At 43.5% G+C, this 18,426-nt stretch overlaps 2 protein-coding genes across 13 annotated transcripts in view; both read right to left on the reverse strand.

Annotated features, from left to right (window-relative positions):
- DMC1 (DNA meiotic recombinase 1) overlaps positions 1–506 on the reverse strand; it is a 39,021-nt gene extending 38,515 nt beyond the window's left edge. For 8 of the 9 annotated variants that reach the window (XR_006276803.1, XM_043501655.1, XM_043501641.1 and 5 more), the window contains exon 1: positions 4–143. The gene's annotated coding sequence lies outside the window, so the exon portion shown is untranslated. Of the gene's footprint in view, positions 1–3; positions 144–385 lie in introns of those variants that run through there. The other variant, XM_043501614.1, reaches the window with a different exon arrangement.
- Positions 507–3,686: 3,180 nt separating this feature from the next.
- The window catches only part of FAM227A (family with sequence similarity 227 member A), a 34,508-nt gene continuing 19,768 nt past the window's right edge, over positions 3,687–18,426 (reverse strand). The window contains exons 4-12 of one of the 4 annotated variants that reach the window (XM_043501601.1): positions 16,981–17,104; positions 15,005–15,112; positions 13,133–13,212; positions 11,245–11,301; positions 9,543–9,645; positions 9,034–9,158; positions 5,987–6,144; positions 4,633–4,800; positions 3,687–4,105 (exon numbers count right to left, since the gene is read on the reverse strand). In XM_043501601.1, coding sequence (XP_043357536.1) covers positions 3,847–4,105; positions 4,633–4,800; positions 5,987–6,144; positions 9,034–9,158; positions 9,543–9,645; positions 11,245–11,301; positions 13,133–13,212; positions 15,005–15,112; positions 16,981–17,104 — 1,182 coding nt within the window. In that variant the 3' untranslated portion in view covers positions 3,687–3,846. The remainder of the gene's footprint in view (positions 4,106–4,632; positions 4,801–5,986; positions 6,145–9,033; positions 9,159–9,542; positions 9,646–11,244; positions 11,302–13,132; positions 13,213–15,004; positions 15,113–16,980; positions 17,105–18,426) is intronic. The other 3 variants (XM_043501597.1, XM_038403048.2, XM_038403057.2) reach the window with 3 other exon arrangements.

Raw genomic sequence — 18,426 nt, forward strand, 5'->3', positions numbered from 1 at the left:
TACCCGAGCGCGCGCGCGCGTGCGCCCGCGCCCGGCCTCGGAGCCATGTTGCACAGGCGCACTGGCAGGTATCCGACGCCCTCCGCTGCCTGCGGCGGCGGAACAGACCGTACCACCTCGGTGGAAGAGGTTAGGACTCTACCACTGGGGAGCAGGGAACTGGTAGAACGTTATTCTGTATAAGGGCAGACGTTAAAGGACATCCTCTCCCCAGGGCTCTACTCGTTAATGGAACGTTCCATATTTAGCGCCCCTGGGAGGGCTTCGAGATATGAACCGGTATCAGATGTCGGACCCCCCCCCCCTTCCCCAGCCCGGAATGGTAGTCTCGGACTCGCGAACGGTCACGCGGCGCGGGGGGGAAGACTCTGAAGCTGGACTGTACCATGGAAGGGAGGGCGAGTCAGCGACGTTCTCTCTGTACCTCAGCGCGGCGCGGCCCGGCCCGTGCGAAGCCGGGGGTGTGACGCTGCGCCCCCTAGTGGCGTCGGGAGCGCGCGGGGCCCGGGCGGGGCTGGCGGCGGCGTTGCAAATCCCTCCTGGGCTGAGGCTCTGCGCTGCAGCCGCTGGCAGCCCGCGGGCGCTTCAGGGGCCTCTGGCGCCTCCCGGCTCCGAGCTGCTCCAGGGGCTGACGGGGAACGTGGGCAGCCCGAGGGCTCCGTTCAGTCCCGGCAGGGGAGGAGGCGCTACCCCAGTGCCCCCTGCACCGGGGGGCCTGCGTGTACTGCTGCTGCCCGGTGCCGCGCCTGGGCCGGGTCATTTCTCCCCTGCTGGCCCGCCCGCCGCAGGGGCACCCGAGTGTAACAGCCCCGGTCTGGCCTGCGGCGGCGGCGGGGGTGACACTGGTGACACCGCCAACCCTGCCGCGTCCCAGTCACTTCCCAAGAAGACGTGCTTTTGAGGAGTGTGGTGGCGTAGCCCTGTTGGTCCCAGGGTGTGAGAGAGACAAGGTGGGTGAGGTCATAGCTTGTGTTGGGTCAACTTCTGAGGGCGAAAGAGGAGACCAGCTTTCCCACTCGCTCCTCTTGCAACCTTCAGTTCCGGTGTTGATCCAAAGCCTGTCTTCTCTTTCATCGACAGAAGTTGCTCCAGTAAAAGATCCCACCTTACTCACCTTGTCCCTCTTTTAAGGAAACTCATTGCCATCGGAACAGTGGGCCACTTCTCCACCTTTTCCTCCTAACCAGCTGCTTTCCCGGATTCTCAGATGGGAATTACCTTGGTTAATATTTTCATACAGGAACTTTTGACAGGCCTGCTGGCTGCTCATTTGCTGGCAGAAGGCCCAGACATCTTGCATTGGCACATCCATTTATATTTAAAAATTGCATAAAGCCCTAATATTTATATGAAACATAGACAGTACATTTAAATTGCTTTTTGTCTTCAAAGTATTTTAATAATTCATCTTCAGCTGCCTGAGGCTTGCAGTTTGCAGGGGCAACACCACCTCCCCCCAAACCACAGCCATGTTTAGACCTGGTTTTCAAAGGTGCTTTACACATGCAGCTCCAAATAAGGGTCATGGTAGTGTCAAATTAGCCAGCAAAAAATTGACATGCAAAATTATAGACTTCTTCTGACTATGTTGATGTAAGTAACTTGTATATGGTCACAAAAGGCAGCGTCTGAGGAAGTCACATGTGTAATCCATCAGCTCATCCTGCCTCTTCATACTGTCAAAGCAGTTACAAACATTGTACTCTTACTTGCCTGGATAAGTGAACAGAAATTACTTGTTCAAGTTCATACCTGCAGTTAATACTGGTTTGCTATAATTCCATAAAATATATCCTTACTGCTACAGGTGTGATAAATGAAAGGAGGAGGGGAGGATAGCTCCCTTTTTGTGAACAGCCAGTTAGCTACACAATCCCTGTTAGTAGCTGTTCTCTGCTTGCTTTACCTGTAAAGGATTAAAAAAGCCAATAGGTAAAAGGAAGGCAGTGGGCAGCTGACCAAAGGAGCCAGTGGGAGAGCTAGAACTTTTTAAAATTGGGGGGGAAAAAAACTTTCCTTTTGTCCGTCTGTCTGTTGTTCCCCAGAGGGAGGGGACAAAGCAGGGCCAGGGCTGGGACTATGCTGTAAAAAGCTTTGAGCCAAGTATGAAAAATCATCAATCATACCTAGAAACTACTTATTGAAAACCCCATATATGTAAGTAGATCAGGAAATGTCTAGGAAGATGCGATTAGGTTTATTTCTTTTATTTCTTTGTGGCTTTTGGACTCCTCTGTGCTAACCCCCCAAATGCTTTTGTTTTGCTTGTAACCATTAAGCTGGACCTCAAGAAAACCACTCGATTATTATATATTTCCTCTTTTTAAATCTAGCAATAGCGTAAGTTCCAGATGTTTTTCTTTTTTAATAAAGTTTACCCTTTTTTAAGAAGAGGTTTGGGTTTTTGTGTCTTAAGAGGTTTGTGCATATATTATTTAATTAGCTGGTGGCAATAGCTGATTTCCTTTGTTTTCTTTCTCAGCTCTTCCACAGAGGGCTTGAGGGTACCCCACCAGGAAGAATTCCCAAGTGTGCCTTCCTGGGTTTAAACTTTTTTTTTTTTTTTTTTGCATTTGCGCGGTAGCAGCATCTACCCCTCCAAGGTCAGAGAGAAGCTTGTAATCTTAAGAGTAGCCAGTATTAATTTTTAGAATCCTTATGGGCCCCCACCTTCTGCATTCGAAGAGCCAGAGTAGGGAATCATCCTTGACAACAGGAAAGGAATGGCTGTATATCAAAGCTGTTGGCTTTAGTTGTGGTGAGATTTTTGAAACCATCTGAGTGGAAAGAGCACTTATCCCAATGACTTTCAGGGTACTTTTGAAAATACCACTCTCAGCCCCCAAGGGTGTAGAAGTGTATGTAGGCATTTCTAATATTTGCCATGTGAGGAAATGAAACATGGAAAGGCAAACTGTGATCATCCTCAGTGGGAGTGTCTGGGTGCTCAGCACTTTTGAAAATCAAGCCATGTATTTAGGTACCTGAATGTGGGCTTAGGAGCCTAAGGCTTTTGCTACACAGAGCTCTTGTTGAATAAGCTATTTCCCATATGGACACTTCCAGAATAAAAATGTTATTCTGAAATAACTACTTAACTCACATAGCTCACTTTTATTCTGGAATAGTGTGTCCATGTGGGGGAATTATTCTGGAATTGCTAAATTATACCAGTAAAACTGGTATTTTCCTGTGTAGACAAGGCCTAGTTTTAGCCTCCTATTTTAAAAAAGTGTCCTGTTTTTCCTGTTTATAGATAGGCTCTTCCAGGAAGCAGATGAGTGGACCAAGCTGGAAAGGCTACCACTCAGCCCAAAGTGCTGTTAAGATGATAATGCTGATACACAGAACTTAAACTTCACATCTTCAAAGTGCTATACAATCCTTAACTAAGCTTCACATCACCCATGTATGGCAGATAAAATATTCCTATTTTATACCATGGAAAACTGAGATACAGGGCTGGATTCATTGCAGGTTTCACCAGCACAGCGAGCCTCCTGCAACTTTCCTCCTGTCTGGGAGGGTCTGCAGCTGGCCAGCACAGCTCCACTACTATATATTGTTGGCAAGGGGATGCAGTGAGGCTGAACTACACTGCCTTTCAGCTTGGGACCAAGCTAGTTCAGATAAAAACAACTCAAATCTTTGCCAAAGAACCAAACTATGAAACTATTAAAAAAAAATTCAATATTAAAAATATTTTTTATCCTCGTATTACTTCCATTCTTGCAATCTTGTGAGATTTTTTTTCCAGCCCAGTTTTACAGATCAGTGAGGTCAAATTTTTAAACTCAGAGCACTTCTGTAAACTGAATCTTCACATTTTTTCAGGTTTGTCTGTTCCTAATTGATGGAGAAAGCTTTAGGGTGGCCTGCCCAAAATATACCGTTAAGATGCATATGAAGATCTGAATGGACATTTATGTTGGGGGAGTCATGAATTCTGGTTTGCTCAGGGTGCTGTTGACTTATGGCTGTTTCTGGATTAAGACACTTCTGTGACAGACTTGAACTCTTGTCGGAACTGTTGAGTACATCCAGGTGAGGGGTCAGCAATTGGTTCAGCTTCTCTCCTTTCTCTGACAGCAATTGCTTCTCTTTTCTGTGGAGTGGGGAGGCGAGAGAGAGAGAGAAAAGCAATATAAACTGTTCAAAGGTATTTTCAAGTAGTAAGAAATCTTTTCTATCCTTAAATCACCCAAAGCAATCAAAGAAAGTTTAGGAGAGGATTTCTTCACCACTTTGGAACTGACATTGGCTAACCCCTGTATCCCCAAATCCATAAACATTGAAAGCTCTGCATTCCACAACCCCTCCAAACTCACTCTCTTAATCATCCTGTTTAACCTCACCAAAATTCATGATCACTCTTCCAAAACAAACTAGATTCTCAAACTCCTTTGGATGAACATTAGCTCACAGATTCCACCTAAAGCAACGTCAGAAAAACACCACACTGCATCCCTGTATTCCCCTGGAATAACTAGCTGCACAAAGCCATCCCCATATTTCCTCATGCCCCGAAACTCCTCTGGAATCAATGTTGGCTAACAGGTTTTGCCTGTGGCAGACCAGGAAATCACCATTTGGGTTCAGATCATCACAGAATATACTAGAATGAAACTACACTCATTTTTGTTCCTGAGGAATTCTTGCTTCTTCTTCCACTGGTGCTGGTCAAAATCCTTCATTTCCCTGCAGTGTCTCTGGCGCATTGTTTTGAAGGCATCGTCCAGATGGCGAATATGATTAAAACCTTGTCGGATCACGTCTGCATAGGTTGGAGTGGACTCCGTAGTTTGAAATGTAAAAGAAAAAAAATATTGTCTGCTTTGTTTTTTCTTTGCTAAAGGACGTATGAGAGGAACAATAGGGGATGCATAAGTTAGGACTGAGATGAATTGGTAGAGCTGTAGCAGGTAGGGGATGAGGGCTCAGGACTTGAATAGCACAAGACGTTTAAGGTCAGGATTGGGGCGTACTGGCAGAGCTTTATGTCAGGAAGGTTCGGATTAGAATAGCAGGGATATTCATTGTTAGGATAAAAGGAGCAAGGGTGGTAAAGGCTGAGCCTCCCTCCTGGCATTGCTCCCTTAAGTTTTATAAGCACTCAAACTCCCCAGTAGAAAAACATTTGCATTTTAACCCCAATTTAATTTATTCCATGCCTTTTTCAGTTAGACAGCATTTAATCTCCCATTTTTATTCAAGTGCTCCGTCCCATACTTGTTTTCTTAACCTTCCTGTTCTGTTACTGAGAGCCTGTCATCCTGACTCTGTTCAATGCAAAGCAATCCCCTTGAAGGTTACCACCAGTATGGTTATACATAAGCCAGATAGTGTGGAGCCAATCTATAAACGTGTTCTTATATAATCTCTTCTTCAATCTGGTCTCTGGCAGTCTGAAGCCATGATCAACTTCCGGTTTGGTCCTGCAACTGAACAAAGTTCTGCAGCCACACAGATTAAGCCACCGCCCAGGGAAGAAAAGTAAGCAAACTGACCTTTCTCTGTTTTCCTCACTGAAGCGTATAAGAGAGCATTATAAACATGATAAAGGGGCTAGGACTGGTTTATGAAGAGAGATTAAAATAACTAAATATGTATAACTTGGCTAAGCAATGTCTAGGGGTATAAGAAAGGGATGTCACTCATTTACAATAATATGAAGGGTACAAACAAAGAGGGAGACAATTGTGTTAGATGGTCAGAAGATAGAACTAGAAGTAATTGGATGAAAATGAGTGGTGATTAATTCAGGCTGGCTTTCAGGAAACACAGAATATGAGGTTTGTTAGCTTGTGGAATAGTTTCTCAATGGAAGGGGGGGAAAGCCCTAAAGCTTGAGACATTTACTATTGAACCCAGAAAAAAAATCAATAATATGCTGTAAGGAATAATTCTGCACTCGTGGGGAATGGATAGAATGTAACCTAACAATATTTTTCCATCTCTGATTTCTCTGAGTTGATCATAAGGATATGGTATAGGCTTGCAGATCTCCCTCCTGTGAATCAAGATGTCTTGTCCAGACTGTGGTTCAACATTATAGCTCTGGAGGAAGTGCTGAATTAGTGGGCTGTGTCCATTGATGTTAAAGAGATGCCAAGTGAAGTTAGGGCCCTGACAAGCTGGGTGTGACTGGAGAGGGGAAGAAACAAAAGAAAAGAGGCTATTAATGATATCAAAACAAAGTCCAAAGAATAAAGCATGTAACGCCCCTAATGATTCATATTCTGAGTGAAAGATAAAATAATCCCCAAATATATAGCCATTGGAAATGCAGTGAAACCTGTCCATATAGGCACCTGACTACACTGAGGTGGGACATCACCCTGAAGCCGCCACCTCCTCCAGTATAGGGACTCGGCAGTGAGGCTGCATCTGACCCAGACACTGTGCAAGGGCTGGGCCTGCCCCAGAAACACCCTGGGGCCCTGCCCCTCTGTACCAGGTGCACCAGGCGTGGGTAGGCAGGTTTAGTCCAGAAGGATCCAAGTGTGGAGGGGCTTATTGTGGGAGGTTCCAGGTCTGGGGTGAGAGGTTTCTGTGTGGGGCAATCTGGGTGTGGGCAGCTAAGTGGGAGATCTGGATGCACAGGGGCTCATTGGGGGTTCTGGGTGCAGGGCAATGGGACTCTGGAAGGGATCCATGTGAAGGTGGTTGGGGCTCAGTGGGGGGGGTCTGGGAGTGGGGCTTGATGGGGTGGGGATCCAGGTGCAGATGGTTGGGGATCAGTGGATTGGGGGTCTGGATGTGGGGGGCTCATCAGAGGTGTCAGGGGTAGGAGGCTAGGGCTTCTCAGGGTGAAGATTCAATGGGCCTGCTTAATGGGGAGCCCTAGCTGCTGCTGAGGGGAAACTGCCTGCCAGGCTCCTGCTTCCCTCTACAGTTCCCCTATTCCCTTTTCTTCTCCATCCTCCTCCCCTCACTCCCACATTCACCTCTCCCTACCCTATACCACCCCCTTCCTTCTCCACTGTCTCTTCCCACCCCCATGACATTATTGACATGAACTGTAACCGTATAGATCATTGTTGCAACCAAGCTCTTATAGTTGCACCAAATCTTGTTCAAAGAAGGTCAAGTAAGGTGTCTATGAAAAGGTTGTAATTTGCTGGTTATGGTTATAACTATCTGTATGTGTGTATCATTTTTGTATGTGAACTTATGAATATGGGCTATGTACTTGTATTAAATATTATGGGCGCCACTGGGAGGTGGTTCTAATTGAACATTTCACTATACAAGTTCATTCCCATCCCCAGCCATCACAGCGCTACTGCAGCAATGACAAACTGGCTGTGAAGGATTGCTGTGTTAGGAATGGAAGAACTGTGAATCCAACAATCTGTTGTTAGACTGGGCATGAGAAAGATTAAAAGCATCAAAGGGAAAATGGTAAGGGAAGCTGGTTGTGGGAGAATCCACAACCACTGACTTCAGTATTATCTTGACCTGAACAAGAAAATGAAAATAAACCCAGAGTGCTATAGTAGAGAAGTTGTGCTCTCAAATAATTCAAATGTGTTGGGAGTTTATTTAAACTCTGTAATAGTACATGCTCCCAGGGGAGGGAGTTGAAGGAGGGAATAAGGGCTTCCCATACAGGCTTCTGTGGCAGAAGATTGAGGACCTTAATGAGGGACTTACCCTCCCTCTACAGCCTGTGTATGTGGATGTGCACTGGAAAAGCAAGTATTTGTCTGTATTAGCTAGTGCAAATCCACCACAACAACCACAGAATCTTAGAAATGTAGGGCCGCACGTGACCTCAAGAAGTCATCAAGCCCAGCCCTCTGCACTGAGGCAGGACCAAGTAAACCTAGACCTGTGCTGAAGGTGTTTGTCCAGCCTGTTCTTAAAAATCTTGTGTGATGGGTATTCTGTAACCTCCCTGTGAAACCTGTTCTAGAATTTAACTATCCTAGTTAGAAAGCTTTTCCTAATATCAAAACTAAATCTCCCTTGCTGCAGATTAAGTCCATTACGTCATGTTCTTCCTTCAGTGGACATGGGGGAACAAATGGTCACCAGCCTTTTTATAACAGCCCTTGACATATTGGAAGACTGTTATTGGGTCCCTCCTCAGTCTCCTTTTCTCAAGACTAAACGTGCCCAGTTTTTTTAACCTTTCCCCCTAGGTCAGGTTTTCTAAACCTGTTATGATTTTTGTTGCTCTCCTCTGGACTCTGTCCAACTGTCCACATCTTTCCTAAAGCATGGTGCCCAGAAATGGATACATACTCCTGTTGAGGCCTCACTAATGCTGAGTAGCGTGAGACCATTAACTTTTGTGTCTTATATACAACACTCCTGTTAATACACCTGGGAATATTAGCCTTTTTTGCAACTGCATCAGATTGCTGACTCTCATTCAATTTGTGATCCACTATGATCTCCAAATCCTTTTCAGCAGTATTGCCGCCTAGACGATTAATCTCCATTTTATGGATGGGATTTTGATTTTTCCTTCCTAAGTGTAGTATTTGTTTTTATTGAATTTCACCTTTCAGACCAGTTCTCCAATTTGTCAAGGATATTTTGAATTGTAATCCTGTCTTCCAAAATGCTTGCAACTTCACCCATCTTGGTGTCATCTGCAAATTTTATAAGCATACTCTTCACTTCATTATCCAAGTCATTCATGAAAATATTAAATAGTACCAGATCCAGGACTGACCCCTGTGGGATCCCACTAGATGCCTCCTCCCACTTTGACAGTGAACCATTGATATCTACTCTTTGAGTAAAATCTTTCAACCAGTTGTGCACCCACCTTGCAATAATTTCATCAAGATCGTATTTCCCTAGTTTGCTTATGAGACTGTCAAGTGGAACTGTGTCAAAAGCCGTACTAAAATCAAGTACGTGGGGCAGCTGGTGAGGATTCCTTTCTGGAGTTCCCAGGATATTTTGGTGTTAACAGCACGGGACAGGCACCAGTAGATGGATGCCGTACCAGAGGAGAGGAAACGCTCACTCAGTCTGTCACAACTTCTCCCATCCCCTCTCGACGCACAGCATTACCTCTCTATGGAGTGGGGCGATCTTTAGACGCCTTGTTTTAAATGTGTGTTGGGGCTGCTTCCAAGCACTTTTCAGGTCATCCTTTTCAGGCTGCAGATCATGTGGCATGGTATGAGGGGTGATGCCTGGGGCAAGAAAGAAACATCAGCTGTAAGATATCTCCTCACCATTCAGTTGTTATCATACTTCTCTTAAATCAATATAGTAGAGGAATAAAGACGTGACTGATTCAGTAGAAGTAGGAGGAGGCACTGATACACACATGCACACCATAAATCCATCCCAAAAGAAGCAATGGCACTAATTCAACCACAGAAAGAAAGCTCCTACACATACAAGCAGCTCTGATATATTCTGATCAGTAGAAATCAGTGGGGTGAACAAACCCACTCCTACTTGTCATATAGGGAACACACACCTATTACATTGCAAGGGGAGCATGAAACAGCAAGTCCTTAGAAAGCCTGAATAAATCAAAGAAGGTTTAATCTTTCTTCCCAATCCTTTACCTTTAAAGGACATAGATGCATGTACAACTTCCTTGGAGCCGAGGTCCAGGCTTGTTTGATCAGGTTGGTGCTTGTTGACAGTTTGGCCCAAAGACATGCGTTTCTGGGACCAAGAAAGAGGGAAAGGAAGGAAAAAAGTTTAATGGACTCATACATCATGTTGATAGGATTAGTGCTTTAATAGTCTCTATCCACCTGAAAAATGCTGTTTGCCCCCCACTGATACATAAATGCCTTTGAGGAGAAATACTGTCTCTATCAGCAACGCTACATAGTAGAGTCATACAAAAGGAAATAAAAAATAACCTCTTAAATTGAAACTACAGGAGAAATTTTAGGTTGGTAGAATGTAACTATGTGGGTTGGTAGATAGCTAGGACAGCTGCTGAATTCTCTGTGTAATGAAAAGTGACTGATGGGAACACTTCCTAAAATGCTCCAGCCTTCTGAAGCCATCTGCCTCTGGCTGCAGAATGTCTGGAAATGGCTTCCTTCAAAGGCTGTCAATTCAAGTTTGCTCAAGAGCAACAAACTAGCATTTTTTCCCAGCTTCCATCCTGCTGGTCTGGAGATCTACAGCATACATCTAGAGGTGACTGGGTTTTGTAACTTAGTGAACCTCCAGAAATCCCTTCACCTCATAGCTCCTCCATGAATCATGATATCCCTTTGCCACCCTCCAGCAACAGAGCAGTATGGGTGAACGAAATACTTTTTCTCCAGAGGCAAGACCTAGGCTGGGCTGCGACCAATAGGTCCTGCTTAGGCTAGACAAATTCAGACCGCCAATAAGGCAAACATTTTTAACAGTGAGAGTAATTAACCACTGGAACAATTTACCAAGAGCCGTGGTGGATTCTCCATCATTGGCCATTTTTAAATCAAGGTTGGACATTCTTCTAAAAGGTCTGCTCTTGGAATTATTTTGGGGAAGTTCTGTTGCCTGTGTTACACAAGAGGTCAGACTAGATCTGTGAATATGCAATCCCCTTGGATAAAATGGATATCATGATGTACACAAAGCTTCTTCCAGCTCACACATTAATCCAAAGAACAATAAAGGTGATCTGGGGACTGGAAGGACTACTTTACTTATATTAAAAGAACAAAATACAGTAGGCTATATTCAGCTTGATCTAGGGAGATGGAGGGGGTTTGATATAACTGTCTACAAACATTTGAAAGCAGACACTCTCAATAAAAAAATATAGAGATGAGCAAGACCCAGCCCCCACGTACAAGTTTTATAGAAGGGAATAAAAGCCTTTGTTGGGGGGGGGGGAGGGAAGTGTATTCTTCCCTAAGGAAATGTTTGGTTAGTATATTCCATATGGTGGATTTCAAAGACAAAAATCTGTTTTTCTCCTAATTATGCTTATTTTTCTAACACCATTTACTAAGGAACAGGCAGACCTCAATACTGATCATCCATTCTCCCCTCCCTCCCTCCCCAACACACATCCTTTACAATACAATAAAGGTCAGCTGGAACCTAATTTACTCCCACTGTACATGAGAAAATATGCTGCTCCAATCATGTCACTCCCCACTTTGAATCTGTTCACAATCATTGACTTCTATATCAAGTTCAGTTTTCTCAACCTTTCATTCAAGAGTTTGGCAAAATTCAGCCCCTGCCCACATCTCACTTAATACTGGCCTCCCACTGCCTGTGCTCTTTCCATGCCATGCTTCTCAATACCTCTTTTGTACTTTTTTCTCCACTCTTATCTTCATCTTCTATGAAATATCCGCACCCCTGAGAGATATAGTTAAACCGATGTAATCCCCAGTGTAGACAGTGCTAGGTCAAATTAAGAATTATTCTGTTAACCTAGCTACCGCTTCTTGGGGAGATGCATTAACTACAGTGACAGGAGAACCCCTCCCACCAGTGTAAGTAGTGTCAATGCTAAAGCACTACAGCGGCACAGCTGCTGCTGTGCCACTGTAGCATTTCAAGTGTAGACAAGACCTTATACACAGAACACCTTCCCTGCTTCTTGTGCACCAAATGACCACCTTTTCATCCCTCCTAAAATACTGCTATTCTGCAAAGCTCATCTGTGTTAATAAGGACAGGAAATCAGTGTTAACCTTAGGCTGGAAATTAGAAGGTTTCTAACTCTCAGAGGACTGAGGATATGGAACAGCCTCCCAATAGCAGGCGTGAGTGCAAAAAATCTAACTAATTTTAAAATGGAGCGTGGCAAGTTTATGAATGGGATTATATGACAGGAGTGCCACGATAACAGAAGACTGGACGCGATGACCCAGGATGTCTCTTCCAGTCCTATGTCCTATATTCCATAATCTATCAAAGAAAGAAATGTATTTATAAGCAACAAAAAGATACCTACTCTGATATCTAATCTAAGATAACTGTTTTATCTATAGCATTTCTAAGATATTTGTCACCTTTTATCTAAGTACAGACATTACTGCTTTTATATCAGTCCATCATCTGGTCACTTGGCCCAAGATTTTCAAAAATAGGAGCCTTACCTTAGACTCAAAAATAAGGAGTGAGAGTTTCAAAATCAGAGCAGTTAACAGTTCCCAGTAATACCAAAGGACATGCTAGGTGTGCAGCGCTTTTGAAATCTGACGATTTATTTAGGTACCTAAATATGGATTTAGGAGACTAGCTATAGGCTCTTAATTTTGAAAATCTTGATCCTTGTGTTTTATGAACTTGATCTTGCACTTTCTTTGCATGTAGAATTCTCATATGTTCTAACTTAGAAGGTAAGGCCTTGTACAAAACAGAGGAAGACAGAGTATGCTGACACGCCATAAAATCCATAAATAATAAGTTACTGTTGCTAGCTGGTTAAACTTGGAACACAAGCAATGTGTTAGATTATTAGTGAACTAACAAATAAAAAGTGAGAAGTGATTGTACATTTATCCATAAAAATAATTCATGCTGCTTCATCCTCCTTTTTGTGTAACAAAATTAAATCTGCAGACACACTGATTTTGGTCTGTTTCTACTTTTGAGATGAGTACAACCATATCACTTGGGTCAGTGCCTACCATTGTGGCTATTTAAAACATTTTAAAAACACTTTTAAGCACCAAGAAAAGTTATTTGCTGCAATGCAGCAATGCAAAAACAATATCTATTTTATCATTTAACCAGATACTCAAAGTCACAGTTATAGATGGAGTGCTCTTTGTTTCTGGGGAAGGTTTTTCCTTGGCTCAGGGAGTAAGACTACGGGTAATGATTATCAAGATCTAAGGTTGGTAGTAAAAGATTCCCTCGGAGTCTAAATCCCAAGATAGCAGAGGAATTGAACAAAGTGTTTACGGAAAACATAACTCAGAATAATGGGTCGAAGATGAGCAAAGATTAAAAAATAGATGGCTATTAGGAAACCTTTCCAAATGGTGAGGGGAAAATCCCTTCTCCCAAGTCATTTAACAGCCAATTGGACAAAAGAACAGGGAACAAATCTGCACTAGCAGGAGAAATGGGAAAGATGAAGAGATGTGAAATGGATCATTTCAATCTCAAATGTCTCTGTTTCTATGACATCCTCCCTTGCCTTGTTGCATGTCTTCATGAAAAAGATGCTCCTTACCTTGTATGGTTGAATGGATGGCTGAGGAGTCTTTTCTGGGTTGCTAGAAGCCTTTGAGGAAGCAAAGGGGACAGAGGATTCTGGGAAAAAACAGTGACACATATTGCTCATCATTTTAAAATCTGTGACCTAGGACCAAGTCTCGCTCAAGAGAATACTCTCTACAAAACTCTGTTTACTTGCGACTCAATGCAGTCACTGAATGAGACCTTGGTTCTGTCCCTGTATTTACAGTCTGTATTTGTTAAGGTCCTTTGTGTTCCTTATCAAATGATGAATATTCTCCTCCATCTCTATTAAATGCACCACCCTTGTTGCAATCACACATGTCATGACCTTGGATGGGATCCCCTTTGGGAACTGTCAAAACCACTTCTAAGCTAGCCAGAGTGGGTACTGATGAGTAACATAAAGTGCTCCCTGCTTCCCTCCAGCACTTGCATCCCTCGCTGACCCAGAGAGGAATGAAAACCTAGGACAGGGAACAAAGCGTGGTCTCCCCCACGGCAGTGCAGAGTATTACTCCTATAGAACCAAGCCTGGTCCCTGCAGCTCCCCCGTTGCCTGATGAAACAGAGAATAAGAGACAAACAGAGAATTGAATGCAAATCTGCATGCTGGCAAAGAGCACTTATCCCTGCTTAGGTCAGGTCATCGCCAGTCATTCAAAAGTTCTTTAGCCAGGATGCTCTGGTTGCAAATGAGTATTTGTCAGTTCTCTCTGACAAAAGGGCAGCTCACGAATACATCATTCAGATACAATATATCAACATGAAGCCAGGCCTATGACTCATGCTATGCCATTTTTCTAGCTCCACAGCACAGTTGTTTGTTGGTCCTGCAAAGACAAGGGATCTTGTAGATTCATAGATACTAAGGTCAGAAGGGACCATTCTGATCATCTAGTCCCACCTCCTGCACAGCGCAGGCCACAGAATCTCACCCACCCACTCCTATGAAAAACCTCACCTATGTCTGAGCTATTGAAGTCCTTAAATCATGGTTTAAAGACTTCAAGGAGCAGAGAAGTCTCCCTCAAGTCAACCATGCCCCATGCTACAGAGGAAGGCGAAAAACCTCCAGGGCCTCTCCAATCTGCCCTGGAGGAAAATTCCTTCCCGACCCCAAATATGGCGATCAGCTAAACCCTGAGCATATGGGCAAGATTCACCAGCCAGATATTACAGAAAATTCTTTCCTGGGTAACTCAGATCCCATCCATCTAATATCCCATCTCAGGGGATTAGGCCTATTTACCCTGAATATTTAAAGATCAAGTACTTACCAAAATCCCATTATCCCATCATACCATCTCCTCCATAAACTTATCGAGTAGAATCTTAAAACCAGATAGTTCTTTTGCCCCCACTGCTTCCCTTGGAAGGCTATTCCAAAATTTCACTCCTCTGATGGTTAAAAACCTTCGTCTGATTTCAAGTCTAAACTTCCTGGTGGCCAGTTTATACCCATTTGTTCTTGTGTCCACATTGGTACTGAGCTTAAATAATTCCTCTCCCTCTCCGGTATTTATTCCTCTGATATATTTATAGAGAGCAATCATATCTCCCCTCAACCTTCTTTTAGTTAGGTTAAACAAGCCAAGCTCCTTAAGTCTCCTTTCATAAGACAAGTTTTCCATTCCTCGGATCATCCTAGTAGCCCTTCTCTGTACCTGCTCCAGTTTGAATTCATCCTTTTTAAACATGGGAGACCAGAACTGCACACAGTATTCTAGGTGAGGTCTCACCAGTGCCTTGTATAATGATACTAAAACCTCCTTATCCCTACTGGAAATGCCTCTCCTGATGCATCCCAAAACCGCATGTATTGCTCAGCAGAAACATGGGAGGAAGCTATCATCAGTGCTCTTACCTGTCCTCTGCTTTCCCTTTGTTGACAGCAAGTCTTCCCTCCTAAATCTCTCTGGTTCCAGGTTGGAGTAGTCCCAGCTACTGTAGCTCCCTGGGACAGGCAGTGTCCCTAAGGGGGAGGGTAAATGAGAAATACTGAGAGAGACTGGAAATGAAGGAGAGAGAAATAGCAAAAGAAGTAGTAACAGAAAGAGAGAATACAGTTTGGCACTTTTTATCTTCAGAGTTGCAACTAACATTAACTAAACCTCACAATGCCCCAGAAGATGCTCTATCATCCACATTATACTGCTGGAGATGCCAAGGCAGAAAACTGGTAATTGACCAAGACATCAGAGGAAATCTGCCCCGGGACTGGGCATAGAATTCAGGAGTTGCTTGCTCCCAATCCTATGTTCATACTACGATTAAGACTAATATTAAAATTATTATTTCACTTGAGAGGAGAATATAAGAGAGAATCAAAGTAACAGAAAGAGAGAGTGATAACGAAGGTGAGAATGAGACAGAGAGCAGAATGAAGAGACATATAGAAGTGGGATAAACTGAGGAAGGACGGGGTGGTAAGAATAAAGTGAAAACCCAGTTTGCAGGGAGTATTCATTGCTTCAAAAGCTGAAAATGTCCATTGGACTTTTATCTCCTGTCTATCAAAGAGGGATGAACTCCAGGAAGAAAACATCCCACCCAGAACACCTGACTCCCAGGAATTGATTTTATGTTTGCTGCAGGTCACCAAGCTGAGCAAGGTGATGGACAAAGGATGACCAGGAATTTCTCCCAGAGATCAGGAAATTGTGTGCCAGGGTCCCATATTTAGAGCTGGGTGAAATTTTTTAGATTAACAGTTTATTCACCAAAAAATGAAGTTTTGGTCAACCTGAAACTATTCATGAATTTGACTCAGTTTTGACAGAGAAAAACTTTTTCCAGGCCAGCAACTAGGAGATATGGATTCAAATCCCTCCTCTGAATCAGGCAGAGAGAAGATATGAATCCACATCTTATACCTCCCAAGAAAGGCTTTAATTACCAGGTTATAGAGTTTTTGTCACCAGGGCCACACAGAGATTTTGGGGGATCCAGAGAAAAATCCAAATCCACACTCTTCCAAAACAATTAACACTAAGGGGAAGCCCCGGTGGGAGAGCGGGGAGGTCTGAAGAGTGAGCTCACCCCACAGTGATGGCTCCTGTCCCAATGGGCTGGGCTAGCTCCCCACTCTGGGCATGGTGACATGGCACACAGGATCACAGTACCATTCTGCCTGACCACTTTTCCCTCATGATAGAGGGGCTGCCAGACCAAACCCGAGTGGCGCTGTGACCCCACAGGCCAGGCTACAACCCAACTCAGTTTAAGAACCCTCAAATGGGGGCCTGGAGCAAATTGTCATCCCCCATACCTTCCAGGCAGCCCTGGTCCTCATTCACTTTCTCTTTGGCCCAGTGAATATTTAAGTATTTATAGAAAGTGAAACTGCTTCCACAGGAGAGACTGAGAGCAACACAACTTAAACCAGCCTGGTGGTTACAATGCTCACCTGGGAGAGGGGAAATCTGAGTTCAAGTCCCTGCTCCAGAGTGGGGATTCAAACCTGGGTCTCCCATATTCTAGGCAAACACCCTAATCACTGGGCTAAAAATTTTGGACATGGACACGCAGTTTGCTAGTCTGACAAAGACTTTTCACATTTGCTGACAACTTCTGAACATTTTCAGAACTGAACAGAGCATTTTTTCTGATTCTTTTGGTCTGCTCTCTGAACCAAAAAGTCAATTATTTACTTAGTTCTATCCTTATGTTCCTCTCTATTCTTTTTCTTCCTTAGTACCACAGGATGGAGGGGGGCTAAAGACATTTTTATTAAGGCCAGGGAAGAAAGGCAGTTTGAAAGGCTGGAAAGTATTCTCCTCCATTTGGCTGAATATGACCTGCACATATTGCCTTTTAAGCGGGAAGAAAAGACCCTCTCACCTGCCATCCACTCTGACAACACATTGCAGAGCTGGGACTTGAACTCATGTGTATCGAACCAGGATCTTGGAAAGCTGGAGCAGAAGCAGGTGTACAAAGTTTGGCTCAGCAATGAAGGGAAAACCTAAGGGTAAAGCAAAGAAAAATCAGAAATCCATCAATCTAGACAGGTTAGATGAGAGATGGGGACAGACTGTTCTTTCTTAGCGCTTCAAATGAGCTGTATTCCTTCCTCCTATATACAGGGACTATCCAAAATTCCAATCCATGCAGATTCAGTCATAAAGGAATATCCTTCATTTTAATATAAACAATCATTTAGCCAGCATTGTAATTTTGTTTCTTGTGCCATTTCTCCTGTTTTTTTACATTAGAAACATCAAGAATGTTAAGTCTGGTTTGTTGGAAGACTTCTTAGCGTACGTGGACCTCTCATACCTTAACTGAGGGAATGAGGGGGATGCTGAATCCTAAACAAAGCCATCCTGTCTCCCAAGTATTTGTTCAACACCAGCATTACACAGGTGTTCAGACACACAAACCAAAACCTAAGTTTCAAACAGTTTGAATAAAAATCTCTTCCCTTAATAGTTGCTCAACTTTCAGTCCCTTGTGATGTCACTAGTTTTCCAGTCATTATAGAGTCTTCTAGGGGGAGACAGGAATTTCTAAATCTAAGAAACAAGCAGAAAAATGTTTGCATAGTTGGAAGCAAAGGAGGAGACAAACCCTTTTTTTTAAATTTGGTCATGTTTACCAAAAGGAAGCAAGAGGCCACAGAATCAGATAGGCCTTCAGTGTGGAAATAAAAGATCCCTGGAATGAGGATAAAAGACTGAAGTGAGAGGAAGAAAGAGCCAGACAACAAAGTCAAGGGAAAATGAAGAAAGGAAGTCAAGGCAGTAAATAAATAACCCAAGTAGAGAGGGCAGAAAGAATTGGATGGAGTACATCTCAATGGAGGCAAAGGAGCAGGGTGGGGGAGAAGTAAACCTATCCCCTCAAAAACAAAAACCACCATGGCACTAACGTCATTTGCTGCCATCACATACTTCACTCTGCTTGTGTGTTCTACCCCTTCCCCCATCCTGAGTCTGTCTTGTCTGTTTATATTATAAATTCTTCAGGTCAAGTACCATCTATTAGTCTATGTTTGTACAGCACCTCACACAATGGAGCCCCATTCTTGGTTGTCCCTTAGGCATTATTGTAATAAATATGATTAATAAATAACTAATAATAATTAATAGTAAAGTGTGAGAAGTAGATACCAATGCTTCAACTTACTGAATGGGGAGAATTGGAGAAGAAAAGACAATCACAGATGCTGAGTCAGAGAATTAGTTTTCAATGAGACAAAGAGATGGAAGGAGTCTGAAATAAAAAGGTTGGGGATCAGGGTTAGTTTCTTGGAGATGAACCAGAAATTACAGAAGAAACAGAAGG

Source organism: Dermochelys coriacea, chromosome 1 (genome assembly GCF_009764565.3).
Source record: "Dermochelys coriacea isolate rDerCor1 chromosome 1, rDerCor1.pri.v4, whole genome shotgun sequence".
NCBI lineage: Eukaryota > Metazoa > Chordata > Testudines > Dermochelyidae > Dermochelys > Dermochelys coriacea.